General features: G+C 47.3%; 1 protein-coding gene across 1 annotated transcript in view; it reads left to right on the top strand.

Moving 5' to 3' along the window:
- Positions 1-24,321, top strand: part of LOC142817375 (Golgi-associated plant pathogenesis-related protein 1-like) — an 87,703-nt gene that overhangs the window by 8,673 nt on the left and 54,709 nt on the right. The window contains exon 2 of the mRNA XM_075894402.1: positions 11,486-11,582. Coding sequence (XP_075750517.1) covers positions 11,511-11,582 — 72 coding nt within the window. The 5' untranslated portion in view covers positions 11,486-11,510. The remainder of the gene's footprint in view (positions 1-11,485; positions 11,583-24,321) is intronic.

The following is a 24,321-nucleotide window of genomic DNA, read 5'->3' as shown; positions in this document are numbered from 1 at the left end:
TTAAAACTCAGCATCGCGCCTGCATATTCTGGCACCATAGCGCACTCTCCCCAAGAAGGCAGACGCCGTGAGCGGTTATTGACCATGTGTTTCGCAAACGTTACCAATCTATAAACACCGAGGTAAACATATGCGAGTGCGAATGCCCGAATGACTTTCGACGCACGTGGACGCCACCTGGGTTGATATCCGCCATGTCATAAGCTATATGACTTTACATATCTCCCACACAGCTACGTATAGTCAGTACATTACTGCTAAAGTTCTTATGAGATCGCAACAAGGGTCGCTTGCGCCTTAATTAGTTGTCCGCCGCCGCCATCGCTGCTGCCTATGTCCCCAACCACTATTTTCGTCAAGGAGGTCCAACACAATAGAACAGACAAGTGACATCTCATGCGAAGACGTCGTTTGGATCCTGTCATTAACTGATGATTCGTGCAAATGAACCACCAGTATGGGATAAAATTGGTGTACTGGGGTATTCTGGCACACACATCGGTCTTCGGAAACCTCATCTTAGCGAGCTAGTGGCTGCCATCCACTGCAATGAAATCTCTTGAAGGGGGCAGACGCAGCAGCGAGCGGCGTGGCCCGGGGACCGTATAGTCTATTCGAACTAGGTGCCCCATAGCGACATTATCGCGCCTTCGTGTCATCAGATGAAGATATACTAAGATATGTTAGGATACATTAAGATATATTAGGATATATTCTTTGACCTGTTGACGACTCTCGCTCCGTGCGCGACAAAGCCGTCATTAATTGTGTGATGGGTTCGGTCTGCGAGATACTGTTGTTGCACGGTAAACGTCAAACTTATCAAACTAGAAGTTGCGTAAACAGTGAACACTAAGAACTCACCTTCCTGACAAAGAGCGGAACCAGATGTCATTGCCCCTTGAAAAGGAAGTTTATCGGATAAATGCAAATTGTCAAAAATTTTACCGGCAAATGCTTATCGAACGTTCTCAGGTAAAACCGAAAACTCTAGCACAGACATGTATAGAAAGGGGTCGCAGAGGGAAAGTGAGGCTGAGAGGAAGCTATGTGAGAGGGAAGAGGGTGGAAAGGAGGAAGGGAAGCTACTAAAGAAGGGTCATCGCTGTCATCGTATGCTGCTTTTTTTCACCTAATGGCGTCACACAAGCAAAACCATGCATACCAAGCAGCGGTAGGGCGAAAAAATAAGGAGTCACAGGAGTGACGTAAAAGTGAGAAGGATAGAAAGTTCATGCATGATTATGACTCATGCATAGAGTGACACTTACGTGCCATCTGCATCGCTTCTACGCTAAGTGGCTGCACAGAAGGTATAGAAATTTCCATCCAATACGATTTTCAGGTACCAGAATAGTGGACTTTCGTGGCATCGGGCCACGGCATCACATTCCCGGCGTGCATAAAACCAGGCACATATTTTCGCCCCACATCACACCATAGGACGGCTGCTGCCAATGGGAGCTCGGGAGATGTGTGTCGTCAATCCGACGATGGCGCCCATACCCACCACTGCGGTCTCCATGGCCTATGTGACTCGAATCTCGGGGCATATGCAAACGTTGCCGTTTACAGCAGCGTCATAAACGTAGAGCATGTTTCGTTTGTGACCTGGAAAGAAAGATGGTAGAGTTGCAGTGTGTTTAGATAATTTTTATAGCACAGACAATAGATATCAATAATACTCAAAAAGGCAAAACCAACCCACAATTAAAGAGAAGCTTACGCGTGTCGTCATGCCACCCATGCCACCAGTGGAGCCCTCTCACCTCTACCATTCCGGTCAACATGGCCAAGGCGACTCGATGAAGTCAAGTCTCAGAGCACTTTCAGTTGTCACAGTTCACGGCGGCGTCATAAACATGGAGCAAATTTTGACTTCAACATGAAAAGAGGCATAGCATTGTTGCCGATTTCTTAGAGGAATTCAACATTACAGAAGATAGATATCAATATTATTTACGAAGGCACTGCCTGCCCACCCGTACGTGAATTGCTTACGGCGTCGTGGATGCCAAACAACCATGGTTTTTCAACTTACACTCCCTCTGTTTGAGTCGGACGGGTAGCACAAAGTTCGTTCTTAATTCTTGTCAAGCCACTCAGCTGATTTGAGAACATCGCACGGGGATTAGAATAGATGGTTCTGCTTTTGAAACAGTTCACTACGTCTTCTCGCAAACGTTGCTAAAGTGCGAATATAGGGAGCAGTCGTCCAGTGAAGTAAACATGTTACCTTCAAAGAATCTGTCTATGCTCACAACATCATCAAGCACAGTCCAGAATTAGTAGACAATTAACCAATTTGATTGAGCATGAACAACAAATGATTGCTTATGCTGAAAGTGAAAGCGAATGATGGAGCGATTCTAGGTCCTAAGGTACCTAATTTCTACGCCAAGCAGTATAAATAGCGGACAAATAGAAGGGCGGTTAAAAGCATGGATGAACGGATGGACGGCCTCACGAATGCGTAGATGGAGTGCGCACTATTTTAAAATTATATGCGCGCTGTGTAGGCTCTATGTATGGTATATGTAACACATGTGTTTCGGTCCCACAGAAAGCTACGATGACAGTGACAACGGACATCATGAGAGCCTAAGGGGATTCACTCCTAATAATTCCTCATTGAATAAATTCATGTGTGAAGTGTGCAGTTTCTGCAAAACAGTCTTCGTTTCCAAACTATTAGCAAGGTCATGGGCAATGGTGCAAGGCTATTTCGCAGGTAAACACAGCGAAATGGGGTCTCAGCGAGCCGCCTCGCTTCGATTCCACCTTTCTTCTTCACATCGACCAGAAAACTAAAACCTTAAGGGCCCTTATGCTTAGCATTCAAGAGTTGCAGGCGACAGCAATATGCAATTCTCACTGCGTACTTCAACCACTTCGTGCATATTTTAAATGCAAATGCATTTCGTAGTCGGGCTAATTCAAGCATCCGTCGTTGTCCGCAGTGGTGTCCACGCGTCGGCAGGAGTTATCCTTCCACTGTCAATCCTTCCCTCATAGCAACAGCTGCGGGCGTGCGCGCTTATCTTCGCCCTTAACAACCAGAGCATGTGGTGCAAGAAAGTGTAGGAGAGAGTAGGTGTAGAGCTTCGCCGCTCCTGTTCACTGGCAGGGTGCCTCTCCAGAAAAGCCGGAAATGTGTGCTCGAGAAACCGCTGCGAAACGCCAACGCCAAGCCGAGAACTCTGTCGCCCCGCTCTCCCGTCCGCTCACTCCTCACTCTGGACCGTTCACTGGCTGGGCGCCTCTCTATGGCAAAAGTCGGTGAAGGCGAACGTCTGACAGCAACGGTACCCTCTCTCAGCAAAAAAAAAATGCGCTCGCATTTCCTCTCTCTTTTTTTCGGCGAGGTGGAAACATTTTGATTTAATGTATGACTTTACTCGAGAAGTTTAAATTGTGAATTGCTACAATGTAATCGAAATGTAAATGATAAAGTTGAAAGTAATTTGTGTCGGTGATGCTTTTGCATGTCGTAGAATTCTGTGTAATGGGTAGTAGCATGTTTTATATCGCGATCAATTATGTGCGTGAAATTTTTTCACACTTGCTATGCACGCGCGAAGTGGTCTCGAGGGAATACGTGCACTAATTAGTGTGCCTTTCGTAATGAGTGACCAGATTAAAACCACACAGTCATAGTGTTATTCAAACTCTATGACGCCTCATGGCAATGCACGGTTGTACCACGTACTAATGCTGCGATATTGCATGTTCAATTGTGAAGCGTGCATACAGGACGCATGTGTTTCTAAACACTTGATTAACTTTATTGTCACTACATTTCGAAGCAGATGATGTTATTTTAACTGTATCTCCAGGCATACGTGTGGCTGTGTTGGCTGCTTGCCACGCAAACGGCCTAAAACCAATACTCACTCGGACCCATGATTTATATGTATTTAATTGCACTTTCTCGGTTATTGGTCAAGCAAGAGATCATTTTCGGTGTCGCCATTGGTGTGGGCATTGTTGGTTGATCACAAGATCGACCGATGACGCCCACACCAACGCTGACGCTGAAATATCTGCGAAACAATCGCAAGTTTTCATAAAGGAGCTTTTCTTTGTGCAAATGTAATTCACAAGTCAAGATATTGAGGGATTATATTGTTACTGAAGAGCTTGTTCATTACTGTAATTAACAGAGTTCAAAGCCTACGCATGATGTATGGTCGTAATTAAAGAGCTATGAAACAGTTGTTTTCAAGTGCAACTATGGCTTACAGCGTATCGCGCGTGCTGCTAAGAAAATGCCACGTTCTCAATCGAAAGGAGAGGTACTGCTAGTGACAGCAATATCACCGTCGGTCGTATCCATAGTCAAAGTTTCATGGTACAAATGTTGTCTATATTTTCCATCGTAAATGTAAATCTTACGTTAACTTATACTTTTGTTTCATTCATCATCTGCAACGCTGTGGAGGCTAGTGAGACTTCTCGCGGTCAATGTGTTCGCAAGAAAAACATTGTTCAGTGTTCTCACCACCAGTAACAGAGAGAGAGAGAGAGAGAGAAAGGAAAGGTCGGGAGGTTAACCAGATATTGGCATCTGGTTTTTTACCTAGCGCAGGGGACGGGGAAGTAGGGGCAAGAAAGAGGGGGTAGACAGAGAAAAAAACAAAAAACGCACGCACACTCATAAGAAAACGAAAACACACACAGGAAGGGCGTCCTAGCTACCACCGTTCAGTAAGGCCGGTTGATCGCAAAGAGTGTAGTAGTGCTTTCAGGACCCTCTTCTGTGAAGTCACATCCTGTCGATACTGCAGAATTCCCTGCTCCGACAGAGGTTGATCATCTAATTTGTTGAGTTCCTTGCGAAGGCATAGTCGTTGTTTACTATACGCTAGGCAGTCACAAAAAATATGTTGGATTGTTTCTTCTTTACCACAGTGGCCACAGGCTGCGGTGTCGGCCATCCCAATGCGGAAAGCGTAGGCGTTGGTAAACGCAACGCCCAACCACAGCCTACATAACAGGGCCTGGTCTGCTCGGCAAAGCCTCGACGGGACTTGAAGACTTAGCGTAGGGTCAAGCGAGTACAGTCGGGCATGCTTGAAGTGTGGCTGATTTCATTATGATGTTGTTTGCTGGCGAGCAAGCCTGCGAAGCTTTGGTGCAGCATCTGTCCTAGAAAGTGGTAGTCGTAGTTTATGATCTTCTGTGTGGCCTGAGCGGGCAGCTTGATCGGCCCGCTCATTGCCGAAGATTCCGCAGTGACTGGGCAACCACTGAAATGTAATTTGGTGCCCTTTCTCAGTCAGGTGGTGTATAACCTCTGCTATCTCCAGTACCAGCTGCTCGTGTGGTCCACGGCGTAAGGCTGATAGTATAGACTGCAGTGCCGCCTTCGAGTCACAGAAAATAGTCCACTTGCGTGTAGGTTGATCAACTACAAATTGCAACGCGGCACGAAGTGCTGCCAATTCTGCTGCCATTGATGTTGTTGCGTGAAATGTCTTGAACTTAAGTGTCGTGGCCAACCTTGGTATCACTACTGCTCCTGTAGAGCTGTCCGGCTGAGCCGATCCGTCAGTGTATATATGTGTGGAGTCTTGGTATTTCTCATACAAGAGAAGTAGTGTGAGCTTTTTAAGAGTCGGTGACGACAAATCGGCAAGGGATGTTAATATTAATTATTGGTTGAGCGAGGCACCATGGCGGAGTCACAGGTCTAGCGTCAGGAGAGAACAAAGTTGCGATCGACTCACCATGTGCGGTCACTGTTTTGCAGTAAGATGTGCATGGTCGGACCACTGGTAGAGAGGCTAGGTGATGTCGAGAAGTTCGAGCAAGGTTTCGTATATGTGTCCTCAGCACTTCCACATTAATGTGGGTCTTCATGAGGTTGTCCCTTGTGATGGCGATAGTTGCCGCTGTTGACGCACTTTGGGGCAAGCCTAAACATATCCGGAGTGCTTGAGCCTGGACACTTTGAAGCATTCGTATGCTTGTTTTACTTGCGTTAGTTAACACAGGTAGGCTGTACCGAAGGAATCCAAGGAAACGAATCTTGTATAGTCGCAACATAGCAGTTGTGGACACTCCCCAGTTCTTTCCAGCGAAGAACTTGAACAAATGACAGATGCCTGTCAATCGCCTTTTCATGTATGATACATGTGAGCTCCATGAGAGGTCTCTGTCAATTATAACACCTAGGAACTTGTATGATCAGAGGTGACGTATCCTTTCGCTGTTTATCAGAACGCTGTAGTTCTGCATCGGTTTGCGCGTAAATGCCACAAGTGCACATTTCTCAGAGGAAATTTCCAGACCTCGTTTACGGAGGTAAATAGCAACTTCAGTGGCAGATCTCTGAATTCACGCTCGCGGCTGTAGACGTGTTACTGCAGACGTCCAAACGCAGATGTCGTCCGCGTACATTGACAATCTGACAGTACTTGTCAGATGCTCATTGAGAGCTATTAGCGTCAGGTTGAATAGTAGAGGGCTAAGTATGCCACCCTGGGGAACACCACGGTGGCTGTAATGTAGCGAAGTGTCACCATCCTCGGTTCTCACGAAAAAGGATCGCTCAGAGAGATAGCTGCGTAGCCACTGAAACATCCGACCACCCACTCCTACCTCTTTGAGAGCGAAGAGGACAGCTTCACGTGTGACGTTATCGTACGCCCCTTTAACATCAAGAAATAAAGAAGCGCAGAGCCGCTTACGGCCCTTTTTGTGTTGCACGTAGATGACCGGGCCTATGACGCTATCAATTGATGACCGGCCACGGCGAAATCCCGTCATAGCGTCGGGGTAGATGTTGTGATGCTCCAGGAACCATTCTAGCCGTCCAAGTATCATCCTCTCCATCACTTTGCCCAAGCAACTAGCCAGTGCAATCGGGCGGTATGATGTGAGCACCAAAGGTGACTTGCCAGGCTTCAGTAATGGAACCAAACGGCTGGTCTTCCAGTTAACTGGGAGGGTGCCCTTCCGCCACGAATCGTTGTATATCGCGAGGAGGGCACTCCTCGCACACTCACCAAGGTGACACAGTGCTCTGTATGATATTCCATCAGGCCCGGGAGCTGATGTCCGTCTACACAAAGCCAGTGCTGCTTTAAGCTCATGAATAGAAAAAAATTGGTCCATGTGGTGATCGTGTGTGTCGTGCCACCACGTGAGAGCGTGGAGATGTTGGGATCTGCGAGTTGACCAGATAAGTTGGCACAGAACTCTTCTGCCACGTCGACCACCGATCTCTGTTGAGAGAGGGCTAGAGGCTTGAATAGAGACCGCTGAATGGGAGCTGTCCAGAGGCCTCTTATTGTCCTCCACAAGTGTGATAAAGGCTTGCGAGTATCTAACGACGCGCAGAAGGCTGCCCAACTTTGTGACTCTAGCTTGTCTATGCGGCGTTGTATCTTCTTCTGAAGACATCTAGCGATTCGTAAATCGTTAATTGCTTTCGTTCGTCGGTACCTTCGTTCCGCACGCCATTGGAGAGCCCGAAGTCGTTCTAATTCCACATCAAATTTGGTTACTCTCAAAGAGCATGTGAGGGTGCACACTGAGTCTTGCACTGTGGACTTGATCACCTCTTCTCAGTCAAATGAAGTGTTCTCTTGACAGCGTTCTTCCATGAGAGATTCAAACTTGGTCCAGTTCACTCTTTGGATAGTTTCGCGTACCTTGCAAGGTGATAATCCTCTGATCTTGACATATGTGGGAATGGGGTCGCTCCCATGTGTTTCTATGTCCGCAAACCATCCGGCACATCTGACGAGACCTCGAGAAACAAAAGCCAAGTCAAGGCAACTGCTGTATCCAGGGCCACGTAAAAATGATGGGCTGCCATCATTTAACAAGCACAGCTCGTTGTCTGAAGAAAACGTTATCAGACTTCTACCCTTTGCGCTGATCTTCGGGCTCTCCCATAGCGTATGGTGGGCGTTGAAGTCTCCGATGATCACCCATGGGCCAGGAGTGGATGATAGGATGTATCCTAGTCTTCTGTGGTCAAATATACTTGATGACGGCAGGTATGCACCGACAACAGTGACAATAAGACCCTTTTTTTCTTTGTTAAGCATATATATTGGTTATCGTTGTCAGGTGGTACAGACCGAAGAATGTAGGTCACGTCACGTCGAATAAACAGCATGAACTTGCTGTTTCCACTATAACAAGCCGACATAAGTGATTCGTATCCGGGGAGTCTGATAGCGCTCGCTGAATTTGGCTCGCAGATGACGATGATGGGAAACATATTGGTGGAAACGAACCGACGGAAATCTGCAATGCGTGATTTCAGTCCCCGTGCATTTCACTGAAAACTTGTTGCTTTTTTGACCTCTTCCCTGAAAAACAGTGGCTAGTGGGCCATTATCTACTCAAGAGCTGCCAGTACTGGACTCAGAGCATCCAGTACTTGAAGTGCACTTCTGGCTGACATCGTGCGCATGTTGTTTAACACCGTGCGAATGGGATTAATTATGGGTCGTAGAAGAGCAATCACTTGCTTATCCAAGTTCCGCTGCTCCTCTGTTGTCGCAGCTGGATCTGATGAATGCGGCTTTTGATGCGGTTCTTCCACAAGTTGCGTGCGCGTAAGTGGCGGCCACTGTTCAGTAGAGAGAGATCTACTTGTTTTCTCTCTTCCATCGTCTGCGTTCGCCGCGGTGGACCCTGCAGTGGGCGCCGTTCCCAGATGCATTGACTTACTTCTTGTAGTTGACTGTGTTCTTCGCGAAGATCTTCGACGGTGACGTCGTCGTCTTCGCCGGATTCCGCGGCCTCTTTGTGGGTAGAGCTGTCTCGCACCATTTGTCTAAGAATAGTAAACTCCTTCTTTATGCGTGGACAGTCTTTGAAAGATGCACTGTGGACACCTTGACAATTAGGGCACTTTAGTATGGTTGCACTGCATTTGTCCTCGGTGTGTCGTTCTGAGCATCGGGGGCACACTTCGGAGTTCCTGCACGCTCCCTGCACATGGCCGATGTTCTGGCACTTATGACATCGCATAGGTTTTGGAAAAAAATGGTCGTACCTGGTGATGAAAGTGGCCAACCTTTACATGGGAGGGGAGACAGTCTCCTTTGAACGTAATTCTCGCACAATGTGGTTTACCAAGGCGGCTGACATTCACAATGACGTTATCTTCATTTGCCAGTTTTATTAGCACTGACAGATCCGAGCTTAGAATTTCAGTGGCGATGTCATAAATGACTCCTGTTGAAGTGGTGCTATCAGCTGGTATTATAGACTTGACATTGATGTTACCCAGTTGCGTTACTTTCTGAAGCGCGTTTAGCGCACGTGGGTTCAGCGCATCGATTGCCAAGATGTTCCTTCTTGCGTTTAGACGTACTTCTTTGATCTGATTTGGCGTAATATTTTCGAGATACACAGAGAGCGCTTGCCTGTTCAGCCCGCGTAGACTGTCGATAGCCTTCAGCGGCACAAACAGGATAGAGTGAGGCCATTGCTGAGGGGCAGTTTTCACGGTGGTCGTGCTTGATGCCGAAGATGCATTGACGATTCGTCGTTTAGCCTTGCGGTACAGGCTGGGTTGGAAGCCGTCGTCCGAGGACTCGTCGCTTGATGCGGAGTACAGCTCAGTGTCCTCACTCTCACTAGACGCGTTTTCTCGCTTCTTCGAAGCAGTCCCCGCGGTCGAACCGGACTGGGGCGGTGCCCCGTGAGGTTGAACATCCATCACCACGATACATGGGGCGACAGACCCCACAACTGCAGCGAAAAATCCAGAAAAGCACAAAGACGAGCAAGATGTGTTCCGTAAACGAATCACTTTGTCTTCTACCAGTAACAGAGTTTGTTTTCGTTATTATGGCTAAAAGGAAAGAAGATACGTTGTGCATTACGAACGAAAAATTGGTGGACCCTTAAGCTTCGCCTTTAAGGGTTGAACGCGATAGCGAAATCTGGCCCCTAGTGCGCCCTTCAACCGCTAAGTGCATGCTTATTAATATGTCTTGTTACATACGCACGCACGCACGCGCACACACACACACACACACACACACACACACAGCAGATTGTACCAGCGCACATGGCCTGCAAGATACTCGCCGTGCACTCGCCATCAAGGAGGCTATAAAGAGTCTCGCAATGCCTCCTCAATAGCAGCACATTATCTAGCGTTTGCTGTTTGCTTCATCAATTCACTCACACTGATGAATCACTCTCACTTGCTTGATCAATGCCTCTCGAATGGCATGATATGTTTTCTGCAAGATGGACATAGTTGTCCCTATTTAGAGCTGTTTGAAAGTTCCTGTGTGTTTTTATCGGTGATGGCTGCACTACCCCGGCCTTTTTCGACGTAGGTTGAGCATGCCCAAATGCGCCTACAAATCGCCGAATCAGCTCGTTTTCGTCGTGACACCTGTCGCACAAAACACTCTAAAGGGGCCCTGGAACACTTTTTCACGTAACCATGGAAGGAATTCACTAGAAGATCTTATGGCCTCACGCCCTCAACACCGCAAACATTAAGAATCCGTCCAGTGCGTGTGGAGTTACAAAGGTCTGTCGCATGCTGCAATTACCTTATCTCTTCTCACATTCCTACGAAAGCGTTAAAACCTAAGCAGGAAGGGGTGGCAAGGGCAAAGAAACCACCACGCCTTGTGACTTTGCGCCCTTTTTTTCTTCGAATGCGTGGCTTATTCAGTGTGATCGCGTGCGCATGCATGGACAGGTACCGGCCTCCCATGGTGATCTCTGTAGCTTGCTTTTTCGCTAGCAGACGCACACACGATTGTTCCCTCACAACCCTACGGGGCCGACGCCAATGGCGGGATATCTGTGACACGAGCCCTCTATCGCTATCGCATTAAAGCACTGTTGCACATCTGTTAATATGCGGTTGGATGCGCACAGGCTCTCCGCACTCGGCACGTCACAATGTCGACAGCGTGGGCTCTCTAGCTTATGCCACAGTGTCACTGCAGAGGTGGGCACCACCGAGTCATTTGGCTCCCGCGTTCTTCTGCTCACCAGGGGCGCTAAGCGGAAGAACAAAAGAAATAAGGGTGCACCGGCACTAATCAGACACCACGTGAGTGACCATGAGACGCGCGGAGTTAAACTGGCCGAAATTCTTGCACAGTTTCCGCAGCGTTACACTTGATCTGTGAAACGTAGTATAGTTGGCTTTAATGTAACAAAGCGGGGCTCAGAACCAAAATTTGAATGTTCTAAGGCTTTAAGCTACGCACTTCGCTCTGTGACATTCGACGTCTCAATGCAGACGCTGCCATGATACCAATTCTTCGGAAACAAATCAGTAAAAGATAATGTCGCCCACATTTTATGTGCACGTTAAGGTCCAAAACCGTGTATGGGAAACCAGTCAAATGCTTTCAAAAGTGCCATGTTGAGAATTATTTTGATCACCTAATTTTAGAAATTTCGTTTCAGAGGGACCTACTTACACACATTATAATTGCACTTCTCACATCCCCAAATGTACTACTTCCTTCTTTTACAGGTATATTCGACAACCACCAGCCAAAATGAAGGCCTATGGAAGAATTCTCGCTGCGGCGATGGTGATATCAGTTGCTGCTTATACGTCAGCTCACCGGGTTTGTGTCATTTCATTATTCCACGTGCGTGCGTCGTAATCACTGGAAATTATTTTTAAAAACAACGCGCAAGAAACTTACATACGTCCTTTCGGGAGAGTTGTTTTGAACACCAAAATAAACCACATGAAAACATATTTTTTATGATAAGCAAAGAACTATTGTAGTAAAAGCTGAAAGATTGAAATACCTACCGAAGTATATACAGAATTTGAATATTAGTGCTGCGGAGAGCACATGAGCCCGCCAGGCCACGCGTCTGTAAGCAGAAACATACATCAACGTAAAATATCTATTTTAAGAAAAAATGCATAAATATTTTCGTCATCAGCTAGATGTTGAAAATAAGCACACCTCTGCGCGAAGAAAAACAAAAAAATTAATTTTAATGGGAGAGGCAGAAAAGGAGGAAGTCAGAAGCATGTTGATAGGGACCCCAAGTCAAGAGCGTCAGTGGCTTGCGCCACAAACCTGACCTGACACAAAAGAGTTAATTGTACTCCTGGGTCTGAGCTGGCAAGTTGCGTCTCCCACTGGTCTTAACAGCTAGCAATATTCTAGTGTAAAATGGATTTTAAGTTCTCTGGCTCTCAGTGACATTTCCAAGAGATTCGGTATAAAGTCTGCAAACTGCAACACCACCGACAAGCGTCAAGGTGCGACGTAGGATATATTTTGCTCAGCCGCCACAAATCTTACGAGACTCCCAACTGTACCTAGAGGAGATCGGTAGTGTCTTCCCCTTCAAGGGCTTTGTGGGTAACATTATATATGTCGTGTGCTTCGCTGGTACGCCAGAATGTCGGCCATGGTTCGATTGCGGAAGGCTGACGCTCCCCTCGGTTTGTGAAATCTTGGGTTAAAGAAACACTTGACTACGATGACCTGTTAGTTGCCTTAACTTTATCATGCGATACCAGAAACTCCCTAACCATGGCACATAATTTTTTTTTGATTTGGGGTCACAAATTGGCGATGATTGGGAGCATCTTATCCTGCCACTAATTCAAGCACCATTCAAATACGTTATCATCTTAAGAACGACAATTAAATAATATTGCATGTAGTGAACTTATACCGGCAATTGAACAAGTCCAAACAAGACACACTAAACGTAGAAGCCCAGAGCATTATGTGTTTGTTTGTTTGTTTGCTTCAAATGCTATTCCACATCATAATTAATTTCTGACCCTCTAAGCAAAGCATCATGGAAATTGTGTTGAGAGAGAGATCACCTGGTGCTCTTAAGAACCTTTATCAGCTGTTTTCATCGATGCCTTTTTATGAAGCACCACACTACGAATTGCTAGTTGGTCTCATAGGTGCTGCTAGCCGTGCCCCACGCGACACAAGGGATGAAACGAAAGGCAGAAGAGGTGCGTAGCCATAGGCTGCCTTCCAAAACCTGCCACGGCGTGACATAGCTACAAAGGTGTGCGGCCACAATCCTGGAAGAAATGAAGTTTCAAGCTTATTGCTGCTTTCGCTGGACTCCATCCCTCTTCTCTGGAACCACCCAATCTAGCCTGACCAGTATCGAGAATGGAGCTCAAGCGGGGTTCCATCTCGAGGCTGCAGCTGTACGCTGCAGTGCACCGCATGAGGTTTCGGATTCCTTGTCGCTATTCAACTAAGTTTATACGCAATCAGAAACCAGTACTGCAAATGGACCTCGTGAAAGGCATCGTTCCAACGAGTCAGCCTCAAAGAATGATTCTGACTACGCCGTTGTGACCTGCAATATCTTTAGAGATATCTGAGCTGAACAGCCTGCCGAAGACACAGAAACAGATCGCAACATGGGGCTTGTGATTCAGACCTTTGATTCTGCACCGGGACTCAGCTCCCGAACCTTCTCGCCTCCTCTGAGTTACAAAAATCATCACCGCCTCCGAGTTACAGCTGTCAGAGTCGCGGGCGCCTAGCGTATGACTGCTCAGAGATATGCAGCTTCCAGCAGATGTACGACTACCATCTTAGAAACCATACCTGCTTGTAGATAGCAGAAATATTATATCTGGACAGTCTGTGTCACATGTGCAAACTTCGGCGCAGTGATTGGCTGAGTGGGCAAGTGGTTAGTTCTCATGAGCCTAGACAAACAAAGTCAGAATTGTCGAACATTCGCCCGTTTTGTCCAGATCTCAACACGCCAACATGGCTGAGCCTATTAATGCGCTCAATGTAAATGGTGCCACCATAGAAAATTCTGGCTACATGATCTGCGAGCTCGTAGATTACTACAAAGGTTGCAGTTTGGGCAGTGTCCTGCTCGACCAATGCAACGAAGATCCATCGAACAAGTGTTGCAGCGTGGAATCCAGTAAAAATTGTGTTCAGGCATCCACATGCGAGACGAAGCCCCGAGATATCATAATTCATCGCAGTGACAGCACGACAAAAGTGTCCGGTTACAGCACGGTAGAGAGTGATGCACCGCCTAACGATCTCATTTTGCATTCAGTCAGAGTTTTTACACATTTCGTGTGGCCCAGGCATTTCTCGAAGCGGCTCGCAAACACGCATAAAGACCATACCGCCAAACTGAGGTGGCATATTTGTCTGATTTCCGTACGATGACCCTTGCGTCACTAAGTGTTGCCCTCTAGCCCTCTAGAGAGACCTCTGGCAGTATTTAGGATTTATATATATATATATATATATATATATATATATATATATATATATATATATATATATATATTATGCAGTCTTGGTAGTCTTGGTTGCGACAGCGTTTAATTGAGGAAAGACCTCGCAAAACGAACGGGCAGAGCCAGTACACAGACGATGACGATGATGATGACCCAGAGTGGCAATGAGGACAAGCAGACAAGCGGATAATGGTGATTGTGATCATGCAGGGATGAGGACGATGTAAGTAACAAATGCGCACACTGATTCCCCCCACTTGGAAGCGGACACCCTGGCCGCCGTAAGTCAAAGTGACGGGGAACGTCGCGTGAAAGGTTTCATGCGACAAACGTGGACAATCTCTGTGCTGCGGTAGCGGTGGTCTGTTGGGGCGACGAGTGGTGTCACACGATAATTAACCGGTGAAGTCTGTTCTAAAACAATGTATGGCCCGATGTAGCGTGGTTGGAATTTGTCACAGAGACCAGGAATGCGAATAGGTGTCAAAAGCAGCACCCCGTCATCATGTTGGAAAGACACAACGCAGTGGGATTCATCATAGATGATCTTCCGCTCGTGCTGTCTCGCTTCAGTATTGATGTGAGCCTGATGGCGAGACCGGGCCAGGCGGGAAATGTATTCTTCGCTAGAAGACTGTCATGAATTCCCATGGCTGCTAAAGAAGGAGACATCGAGAAAGGTAGTCGGGGTGCGTCCGTACACGAGGTAAAACGGTGAGTAGCAAGTTGTTCGCTGAATAGCGGTGTTGTAAGCGAATGTCAGGAATGGTAAAAGAGTATCCCAGTTTTTCTGGTCGGGTTGGACGTAAACGGCTATCATGTCTACAAGGGTTCGGTGAAATCTTTCTGTGAGACCATTTGTCTGAGGGTGGTAGCTTGAAGCTGTCTTGTGAGTACTTCCAGAAGCGCGCAGTACTTCATTTACCATTTGTGACAGGAACACTTTGCCGCGATCACTAAGCAGTACACGAAAAGCCCCGTGACGCAGGATTATGACGTGAAGAATAAAGTCTGCAACTTCCACAGCTGAGCCTGGTATAACAGAGGAAGTCTCAGCGCAGCGTGTCAGGTGGTCAACGGCGGTCACTATCCATCGTTTGCCAGCAGATGTGACGGGGAGACGCCCGTAAAGGTCAACACCTACAACCTCGAAAGGCATTGAAGGGCACGGAAATGGCTGTAGAGGTCCAGCAGGTGCAGACGTGGGGAGCTTACGACGCTGGCATGGGTAGCAGGAACCGACGTACCGAGCTACACTAGAAGAAAGGCCAGGCCAGTAATAACGACATCGAATGCGGTCAAGAGTTTTTTTAAAACCAAGATGACCAGCAGTCAAGTCGTCGTGGAAGGCTTCGAGCACCTGAAGTCGAAGAGAGCGTGGCAGTACAGGAACCCAGCGCTGACCGTCAGGGTGGTAGACGTGGCGGTAGAGAACCCCATTGTCCAGCTTAAAGTGCAGGAGTTGACGACGGAGTCGCGCGTTTGGTGGATGAGAAACTCCCGCAAGGTGGTCCATCATGCATCTGCAGTATGAATCGGACCGCTGGCGGGAGATAAATGTTGGCTCGTCGTCCGAAAAGGGTTGCGTTATTGATGCGAGCGTATGAACTTTAGTAGATGTGGCGGTTGAGTTCTCACCAACGCTCATATGGGTAGTTGGAAGCGGGCAACGAGATAAAGCATCGGCGTCTTTATGTTTTCTGCCTGACTTGTAGGTTATGTCAAAGTCGTACTCCTGTAAGCGTAGTATCCACCGACCCAAGCGTCCGGACAAGTTCTTCAGTGTAGAAAGCCAGCATAAGGCATGGTGGTCCGTAACGATTGTGAAGTGACGGCCGTGGAGATAGGGACGGAACTTCTGGACCGACCAAACCACAGCCAAACACTCTTGCTCAGTTATAGTGTAGTTTTTTTCAGCAGCGGTGAGTACGCGACTGGCATATGCAACAACTTTCTCTAGGGAAGACTTGTCGCGTTGTAGAAGAACGGCTCCTACCAAGGCCGCTAGCGTCGGTATGAAGGATAGTCGGTGCGGCTTCGTCAAAGTGGCAGAGCAGAGGTTCAGACGTGAGTGCCCGCTTCAACAGCTCGAATGCCGTTTGACATTCTTGAGACCACAGAAAGGGGACGTTCGAAGCGAGTAGTTGGTGTAATGGAGCAGCAATAGAAGCGAAGTTCTGGATAAACCGGCGAAAATAGGAGGCGAGGCCAAGGAAACTGCGAAGATCCTTTGGTTTTTCGGGACGCGGAAAGTGAAGGACTGCAGAAATCTTGTCAGGGTTGGGCCGGATGCCATATTTGCTAACGACATGTCCTAAGTCCTTGATAGATTTGCTAGCGAAAGAGCATTTCTTAGTGTTTATTTGAAGCCCGGCGCCGGCGAGGCACGTCAGAGCTTGATCCAGTCGTTCTAGGTGCTCAGGAAACGTTGACGAAAAGATAATAATGTCGTCCTGGTAGCAAAGGCAACTTTCCAATTCAGGCCGCGCACCACGGTATCTATCATGCGCTCAAAAGTCGTGGGTGCGTTGCAAAGCCCAAAAGGCATCACGTTGAATTCATATAGCCCGTCGGGGGTTGCAAACGCCATTTTCTCCTTATCGTCGTAATGCATAGGGATCTGCCAGTACCCAGAACGCAAGTAGATGCTTGAAAAAAATTCCGCGCCTTGTATGGAATCAAGGGCGTCGTCAATGCGTGGCATAGGGTACACGTCCTTGCGTGTGATCTTATTGAGCGCCCGGTAGTCCACGCAAAAACGCACACAGCCATCCTTTTTGCGGACCAAAACAATAGGAGAAAACCAAGGACTGGATGAGGGAAGGATGATTTCCCGTTTAAGCATGTCCGCAACGTTTTCTTCTATAATTTTTCTTTCAGCTAGAGACATGCGGTAGGGTCGGCGGTGTACGATAGATGCCCCAACAGTTTGAATTCGATGTGCTGTAGTATTAGTGCGGCCCAGCTTAGACGAGCAAAAATCGAAAGAATTTGCATGTTTCTGTAACAATGCGAGCAGCTGCTGCCTCTGTGAATATGTCAATTCGCTGCTGATAGCGGTGGTAAAGGCGGAGGAAGAAACATGTTCACCGAGGGAAGGTTTTTTGGATTCGATGGCCTGAAGTGGCGTGAAAAATACAGGCTCGAAGTCAGCAACACGGGCCACAGTAGTTCCCTGTGACAAGTGCCCTGTGACAGCGGTGACAAGTGCAGAGCCATTGCAAAAACGAACGACACCGGACGGAAGAACTATACCTTTGCGAACACAAAGTGGTGACGGTGAGACAAATACATCTCCGTGATAGATGTCGTTGGACGTAATGCTGACAATTTGCTCTTGTAGTGGCGGCAGTTCGATGTCTTTCGCAGCGACCAGACGAAGTGGCTTGTGATTGTCGTCAAGCTTGTAGTCGGTGTCAGCGAGGTGAACGACGCGTTGTCCACAACAAATCGCTGTGGAAGCAGGTGATAGAAAATTCCACCCTAATATTAGTTGGTGAGAGCACCGGGACAGGACAGCGAACTGGACATGATGGCGGATGCCGTCGATGAAAACACGCACAGTACAAAACGTGGAAGGGCGAATGACGTTCCCCTGGGCAGCTACTAACGTTGGGCCATCGTAAGGCGTCATTACTTTCCTTAAATGAGAACAAATCATCACGTATCACAGACAATGTCGCACCTGTGTCCATAAAAGCATCGACTCGCACTCCTTCCTTTTCCACAGAAAGCGTGTTACACGGGCCTGATGGAGGAATTCCAGTTCTAATTCCGCATGCAGGTTTTCCTCCACAAACTGCATCTCTTAGTTTCCCAAATGAATATCAGATGAGAATGAGGTGGGCCGAAGCGGAGAAGTGGAACGGCGGAAGAGCGAAGGCGAGCGGCGTCTCGTGTTTCGGCTGTTTCGTGGTGCAGTCGATGCCGGAGGAGATGGAGACCGGTGCGGGGGAGACGAATAACGACGACCTTGATAAGACGCCCCAGTGTACAAATCCCTTTCGCACACGTCGTTCCGACGCTCATCTTGCTGGCGCTTTCAGCAGAAACAAGATATGTGGCCGCGATAACCACAGTAGTAGCATACAGGGTGAGACGAGCGCCACTGTGGGTAATAGAAGGCATTCGGAGCACCTGGAAATAGCACGGTCAGATGGGCCGGAGGGTCAGGGAGCACGGAATGGTAGTTTACCGGGGGGGGGGGGGGCGGCAGCAACTGATGCGTAGGATTGACGCAGCATTGTCGCGTGGGCGTCGCTGGGAGGCACGGCAGCAACTTCAGGGTACGTGGGTATGGGGCGTGAAGCAGGTGGCTGTACGGGCGCAACGCCGGTCAGCGATGTAAGTTCCTCCCTGACGATGTCACGCAAGGGCACTCCCGAAGACTGTGTAGGACGAGGTGTGGGAGGTGTGAAGCCCATAGACCGCAATTCTTCACGTATAATGTCCCGGATGAGGTCACGCAGGTGGCCATGAGACGTAGAGTGATGGTCGCCAATGTCCGGTTGGAGGCGAACAGAGTCCAGCCTATCAAGGCGCTGGCATGTCGTTACGACATCAGCGATGGTAGCTGGGTTTTGCACAGCAAGTGCATTAAAGGCAACAGGCCCAATGCCTTTCAATATGTGGCGCACTTTGTCCGATTCCGGCATGGATTGATTGACACGCCGGCACAGTGCGAGGACATCCTCGATGTATGAAGTGTACGATTCACCGGGATGTTGTCGGCGAAAATCAAGTGTCCTCTTCGCGACGGCGGATCGAATTTCCGGGGTCCCAAAAACGCGTCGCAGCTGCTGCTGGAAGGTAGCCTAGTCGGATAGGTCAATGACGTGGTTAAAATACTATGTCTTTGCGACTCCGGTCAGATGAAAAGGGACGTAACGCAGTTTGGTAGCCTCGTCCCACAAATTAGCGACACTTACACGGTCGTAGTCGTCGAGCCAGTCTTCTACGTCTTCTCCACGAAGACCAGTGAAGAGCGGGGGTTCCCGCTGATGTCCGTGTATGTAAATAGGAGGGGCAGCTTGCGTCGGTGCGTGGTTGATTACATCAGCTCCGGTAGGCTCGGTCTGGGACATGCTGCCTGACAGTGGCCGCAATCGGCGGCCTGAACGAAGCTCCAGCGGGTAGAGCGGGCTGCGGGAGGTAAGAGGACCGAAAATCCACCTCCACCACGTATGAAGTCTTGGTAGTCTTGGTTGCGACAGTGTTTAATTGAGGAAAGACCTCGCAAAACGAACGGGCAGAGCCAGTACACAGTACTAGTATTATATATAGTATTATATATATACAGATGAAATAGATGATCAGAGTTTCTTCCGGCTACCATAATAAAAGTTAGAAACTTCTAGAATAGTGCAGTATAGGAAACAAAACAATAAAATGTTTATTTAATCCTAACAGTTTCAGCTGGTGGACCAGCCTTCTTCGGAGGATCTAAGCGAAATAATATATATATATATATATATATATATATATATATATATATATATATATATATATATATATATATATATATATATATATATATATATATATATATATATATATATATATATATAAAATAGATCCGCCACTCTTGCTAAGTCACACGAGAACACATTTCGATATGCGAGCTTCACAGACTAAGTCCATGAAATAACCGCAGCACCGTTTGTTCATTGTGCAAATCTTGCTACATGGCGAAATCAATGAGGGGCTACTTCGCACATCTTGTTTCGCTAAATTTCGCATCTGGCGGAGATCTTCAGGTGAAAACTCAATACTGTGGGAGTCATTTCTGCTGCACTAATACGCTTTTTCACACGTGGTGGTAACTGTGAGAACGAAACTGTTATGAAAAGTGCTAATTCTCAGACATGACGATAACCTAAGTATTAGATAACAATACCCAACAAACACATCGGAACGAATGCTCATATAAAAAATTGGCTGACGCTTTACATTTTTAATGGCTTAGGCAAAATTCTGCTTCAGTGACTTTTTTCGCAAAGACGTGAGCATTTGAATACTTGCCCTTGCTGTTTGATAAAGCCTCCACAAACATATGACCGATGATTTTTATTACACCTTTCTCAGGATTACTCGTCCTTCTTAACAGTAGGATCAGCAGTCAAATCTGTGATCATAGTAGGCAAGCCTCCAGACGCATACACAATACAAATGCTTAAAACAAGATATCTGCTGGCGTGTTTCTCTTGAGGGGGGGGGGCTAGGCATGAGTTTTTTATCATTAATTTGTGCCAACTCGCTCAACTTTCTGTCATTGTAATACCCTATGTACACAGCCATAACACAAATGAAGTATTTAAGGCGGAGGTAGCCGTGTCGGAAATTGCATGCCATGAAGGCGCAGGAGCCTCGACAATTCTATTAACATAAAAGCGTTTTATGGTATGGTCCATGAAGATCTCAGTGATGTATTTCCGTCAAGAAAATCACGTCGAAAAATATACATAATCAGAATACAAAGAAAAAATTGGCCATGTATCTCTGTACTTTGGTGCAAAGGACGTCGAAAGATGATAGTCTTCTGTCCGGGGGTACTACGTCATATATGACGACATATGGCATTGATGGGAAGAAATTAAAGCTTTTTAGAGTGCAGAGCCACTGGTAGGTGGCCGCACCAGGTGGTTTAAATTAAAGCCCCTCAATTCTATAGCGAAGCTCAGGAAACACCAGCTTTTTCTTTTATAGCGTCACATCATCGGAGCAGCGGCGGTTCTGCGAATTACGTCTCTACGAATTTGTTTAAACATAAACAGACACACTGCCTAACACTTATGTATTGCTGCTGGGCCTCAAGTATGAGTACTGCTTGTTTTTTATTGACAATGTTCAGAAGTATGAATGCAGCTACCAAACCAAGACTAGTGGGTGCTGAGCGACAGGCTAAACTTCTCAGAGTGACCTAATCGTTGGACAAACCCCTACAGACAGACAGACCAAAATTTTTGCGTTGAAGCCCCTCGTTTTGGTGGTTCTGATAGCTATTTGCCGGGCGGTGTTCAATACGTGGATGCCGTAAAAGTCCTTAGGGTATACTCTCAAGTTAGCTGGTGACCAAAAGTAAGTGCGGGAACAGAGTAGGTAGAGCTATGCATGTCTTCGTGTGTGCCAATGACTTCAATCAATCGCTTGACGCAAAAGTGATGGTGGTCACAAACAAAGCGTGCACACATGATTTTTATATCGAGCACATTGCGCTCCTACCAAAAATTTTTGCGAGTTGCTGTGCTTCGTTTGTTAGGGTCTTCCTCTGGGACAGAAAGACAACAAAAATTCAACAAAAGTTGCTGAAGTTCTCAAAAAGCTATGAAGGACTTAGTCTGGGAGATATTCCGACATATAGAAATGCACTGGCAGCTAAAACAGTTTACGAATTGTTCCTGAACAATTTGTATTTTGTCGCAATTTTCATATTGCGGCTTCAGCGATCTTTAGCCGAAGCACGCCAACGACCACAACGAGCTGCATACCCAGCGTTACAGAAGATTGGCATGATCATGGTTCGGTACCCTACCCAACAGAAAGAAATCTGAGGCGATTAAGTCTTCATCAGAAGGTGGCATACACGATATTTTGGAGTGAGGATTGGAAATAATAAGCTTTGTGTTTTAAACGTCACTGGAAGAAAAAAAAATTGTTGCTTTTCTTTTCAAGTAACAGCTGATTCTGTTCAATTTTATTGGCTTTTTGTGTTCGCTTTTCTCGTCGGTTTCTCCAGTGATCTGTGATCTGTGATACTATCGCAGTGCTATAAGTTAATATAGAGTTTATGCTTTCCTGTTTGTACGTCCAATAGGAATCACTTTGTTACACAATGCAGTTCCACTCACCGAAAGTACCTTTACTAGCATGCAAAGAACTTCACTGTTTGAAGCCTGCCCCCAAAGTCTATCACCTTTAAAAAGGTGGAATTAGTGGGCGTGGAAAATTGACAGACCCTGTAATTTCCAAAGTTTGTTCGGCAGATGCCTGCACCCATTGATAGGAGGTTGGTCAGAGTGGAATTCGATGCACACGTCTCCCTTCTTGAATGACTGGATCAAGGAGGATTCTTTTACACGCTGGGTACAGCGAAAGTATCCGCAAGAAAGTGCGAGCACTGAGGAGTGCGATGCGAGACGCAGCAACCATCGGTTGGCGCCCCCCGGCGGCTACTTGTACCGTGCCAGGGCATGGACGGAGGGACAAATAAACGGACCGACGTGAACGCGAGAAGTTAAAAGCTTTCGCCTTAATACTAGCGGTCGTTTATAACTAACGGGCTCCATGTTTTGTGATAATTACATCGTGATATCAAGGCGAAATGAACCTGCATTGGTGGTTGCTGCCTATAGTTATTTAGAAGCGAAGCTTTGCACTCCGCCGTTGCCGTCACCACCGCTGTCATCGAAGCTCCCTGTACTGGGCAAGCGCGCTGAGCAAAACTGCATGGTGCAGCGGCAGATGGCTTAAGCACACCCGCTCAGTTGTTTTCGTCACCAAGCGCAGTAAAAGCTCCCACCACCCTCTTCCCACCCTCCCATAGTCGTTCATGACCCATTTCTAAAGATTTTCGCTCATATAGGTTGTATTAGAACATGGAACAACTGCTACATTTTTCCCCAGCGCAACCATTGCTGCCAAACGCGAAGTGCGTTGGTTGCTGCCAGGTGATCACTCTGCATTCGGTCAATGCATGGACGCAGCCCCTCTGAGCACGCCAAGCAGACGACTAAGCTTAGAGGAATGGAAAATGGGGTGACCCTAAAGCTTCGTCTTTAAGACATACATATGAAAATGTTCACTTGAAAAAGAAACAAAGAAAAAAAGTGGCAAATCCCAAATACAGTGGGATTCTATGATATGCGAAGCGCGAATGAGGAAAGTTGATAAGCCACATTCAAATCAGCACAACGTTAAGAAGTCGAGGTCATTTATGCCGTACGCGACTTCCGCGTCATGATTATCATGTTTGGATGTGCCGTTTACCTTTGTCATCTATTCACGTCACGTGATGCCAAATTAAATATATGTGGAGCTAGCGAAACGACCGTGAACAGGCTAAGAGCGTGGTACTTTGTCGTGTTCTTACATGACACGCGTGTCAAGGTTATCATGTTTGCACCGCTCATATACTTTCGTCATCCATTTACGTCACGTAACCCCAATTTTGGCATATGTGGAGCTAGCGAATCAGCCTCGAGTGCATCATGAAGGACCCAATATACCCCAACGTAACGTTGACGCGCACGAACGCTGGGCACAGCGACTATGTTAACAAAACGCAAGCACTGTATAGTCTGACGCCAAGTGCGAACGGCACGACCAGCGTCCGTCATCGTGGCCCGACGGCAACCGGCGCCAAATGCAACATGCTGCATTTACCGCAAATGCGTTACCCAAACAGCACTGCGTCTGCCTCTTTTCGAGACAGAGGGATGCTGGACGCGCTAAAACGCGCATGCGTCAAAACAACGCAGCATGCGCCTGCGAGTATATGGCAGGATCAGCGCCTGGCGTGGCAACGCCAGCGTGACGCGACGAAATGAACACCAGCGCGCACGCGCACTAGTTCTCGTCGAAGTGTATTGGCGTCTTGACTGTGGCATGTAGTCACGTTCTCACATTACACGCAACTCATGATTATCATATTTGCACCAGTCACATACCTTCGTCATCCATTGATGTCACGTAATACCAACCTTGGCATATGTGAAGCTAGTGAAACGGCCGCGAGCGCATCATGAGTGTGGTATGCAGTCATATTGCTACATGACACGCATGTCGCGATTATCATGTCTGGATGTGTCATTTACCTATGTCGTCCGTGCGCGTTACGTAATACCAAATTTGGCATATGTGAAGCTAGCAAAACGGCCGCCAGCGCATTATGATCGTGGCATGTAGTCATGTAGTTACATGACACGCATCTCATGATTATCTTGTTTGCACCAGTCAGATACCTTCGTCATCCATTCACGTACCATAATCAAAATTTCGTATATGTGACGCTAGCGAAAAGGTCGAGAGCACATCGTGAGCTTGGCATGTAGTGATGTACACTCTAAGCCAAAACGGAGCAACAGGGG

The sequence above is a fragment of the Rhipicephalus microplus genome, chromosome 5 (genome assembly GCF_043290135.1).
Source record: "Rhipicephalus microplus isolate Deutch F79 chromosome 5, USDA_Rmic, whole genome shotgun sequence".
In the NCBI taxonomy this organism is placed as follows: Eukaryota; Metazoa; Arthropoda; class Arachnida; order Ixodida; family Ixodidae; genus Rhipicephalus; species Rhipicephalus microplus.
Note: the sequence above shows the minus strand (reverse complement) of the source record. Positions and strands in the feature narration are given on the sequence as shown.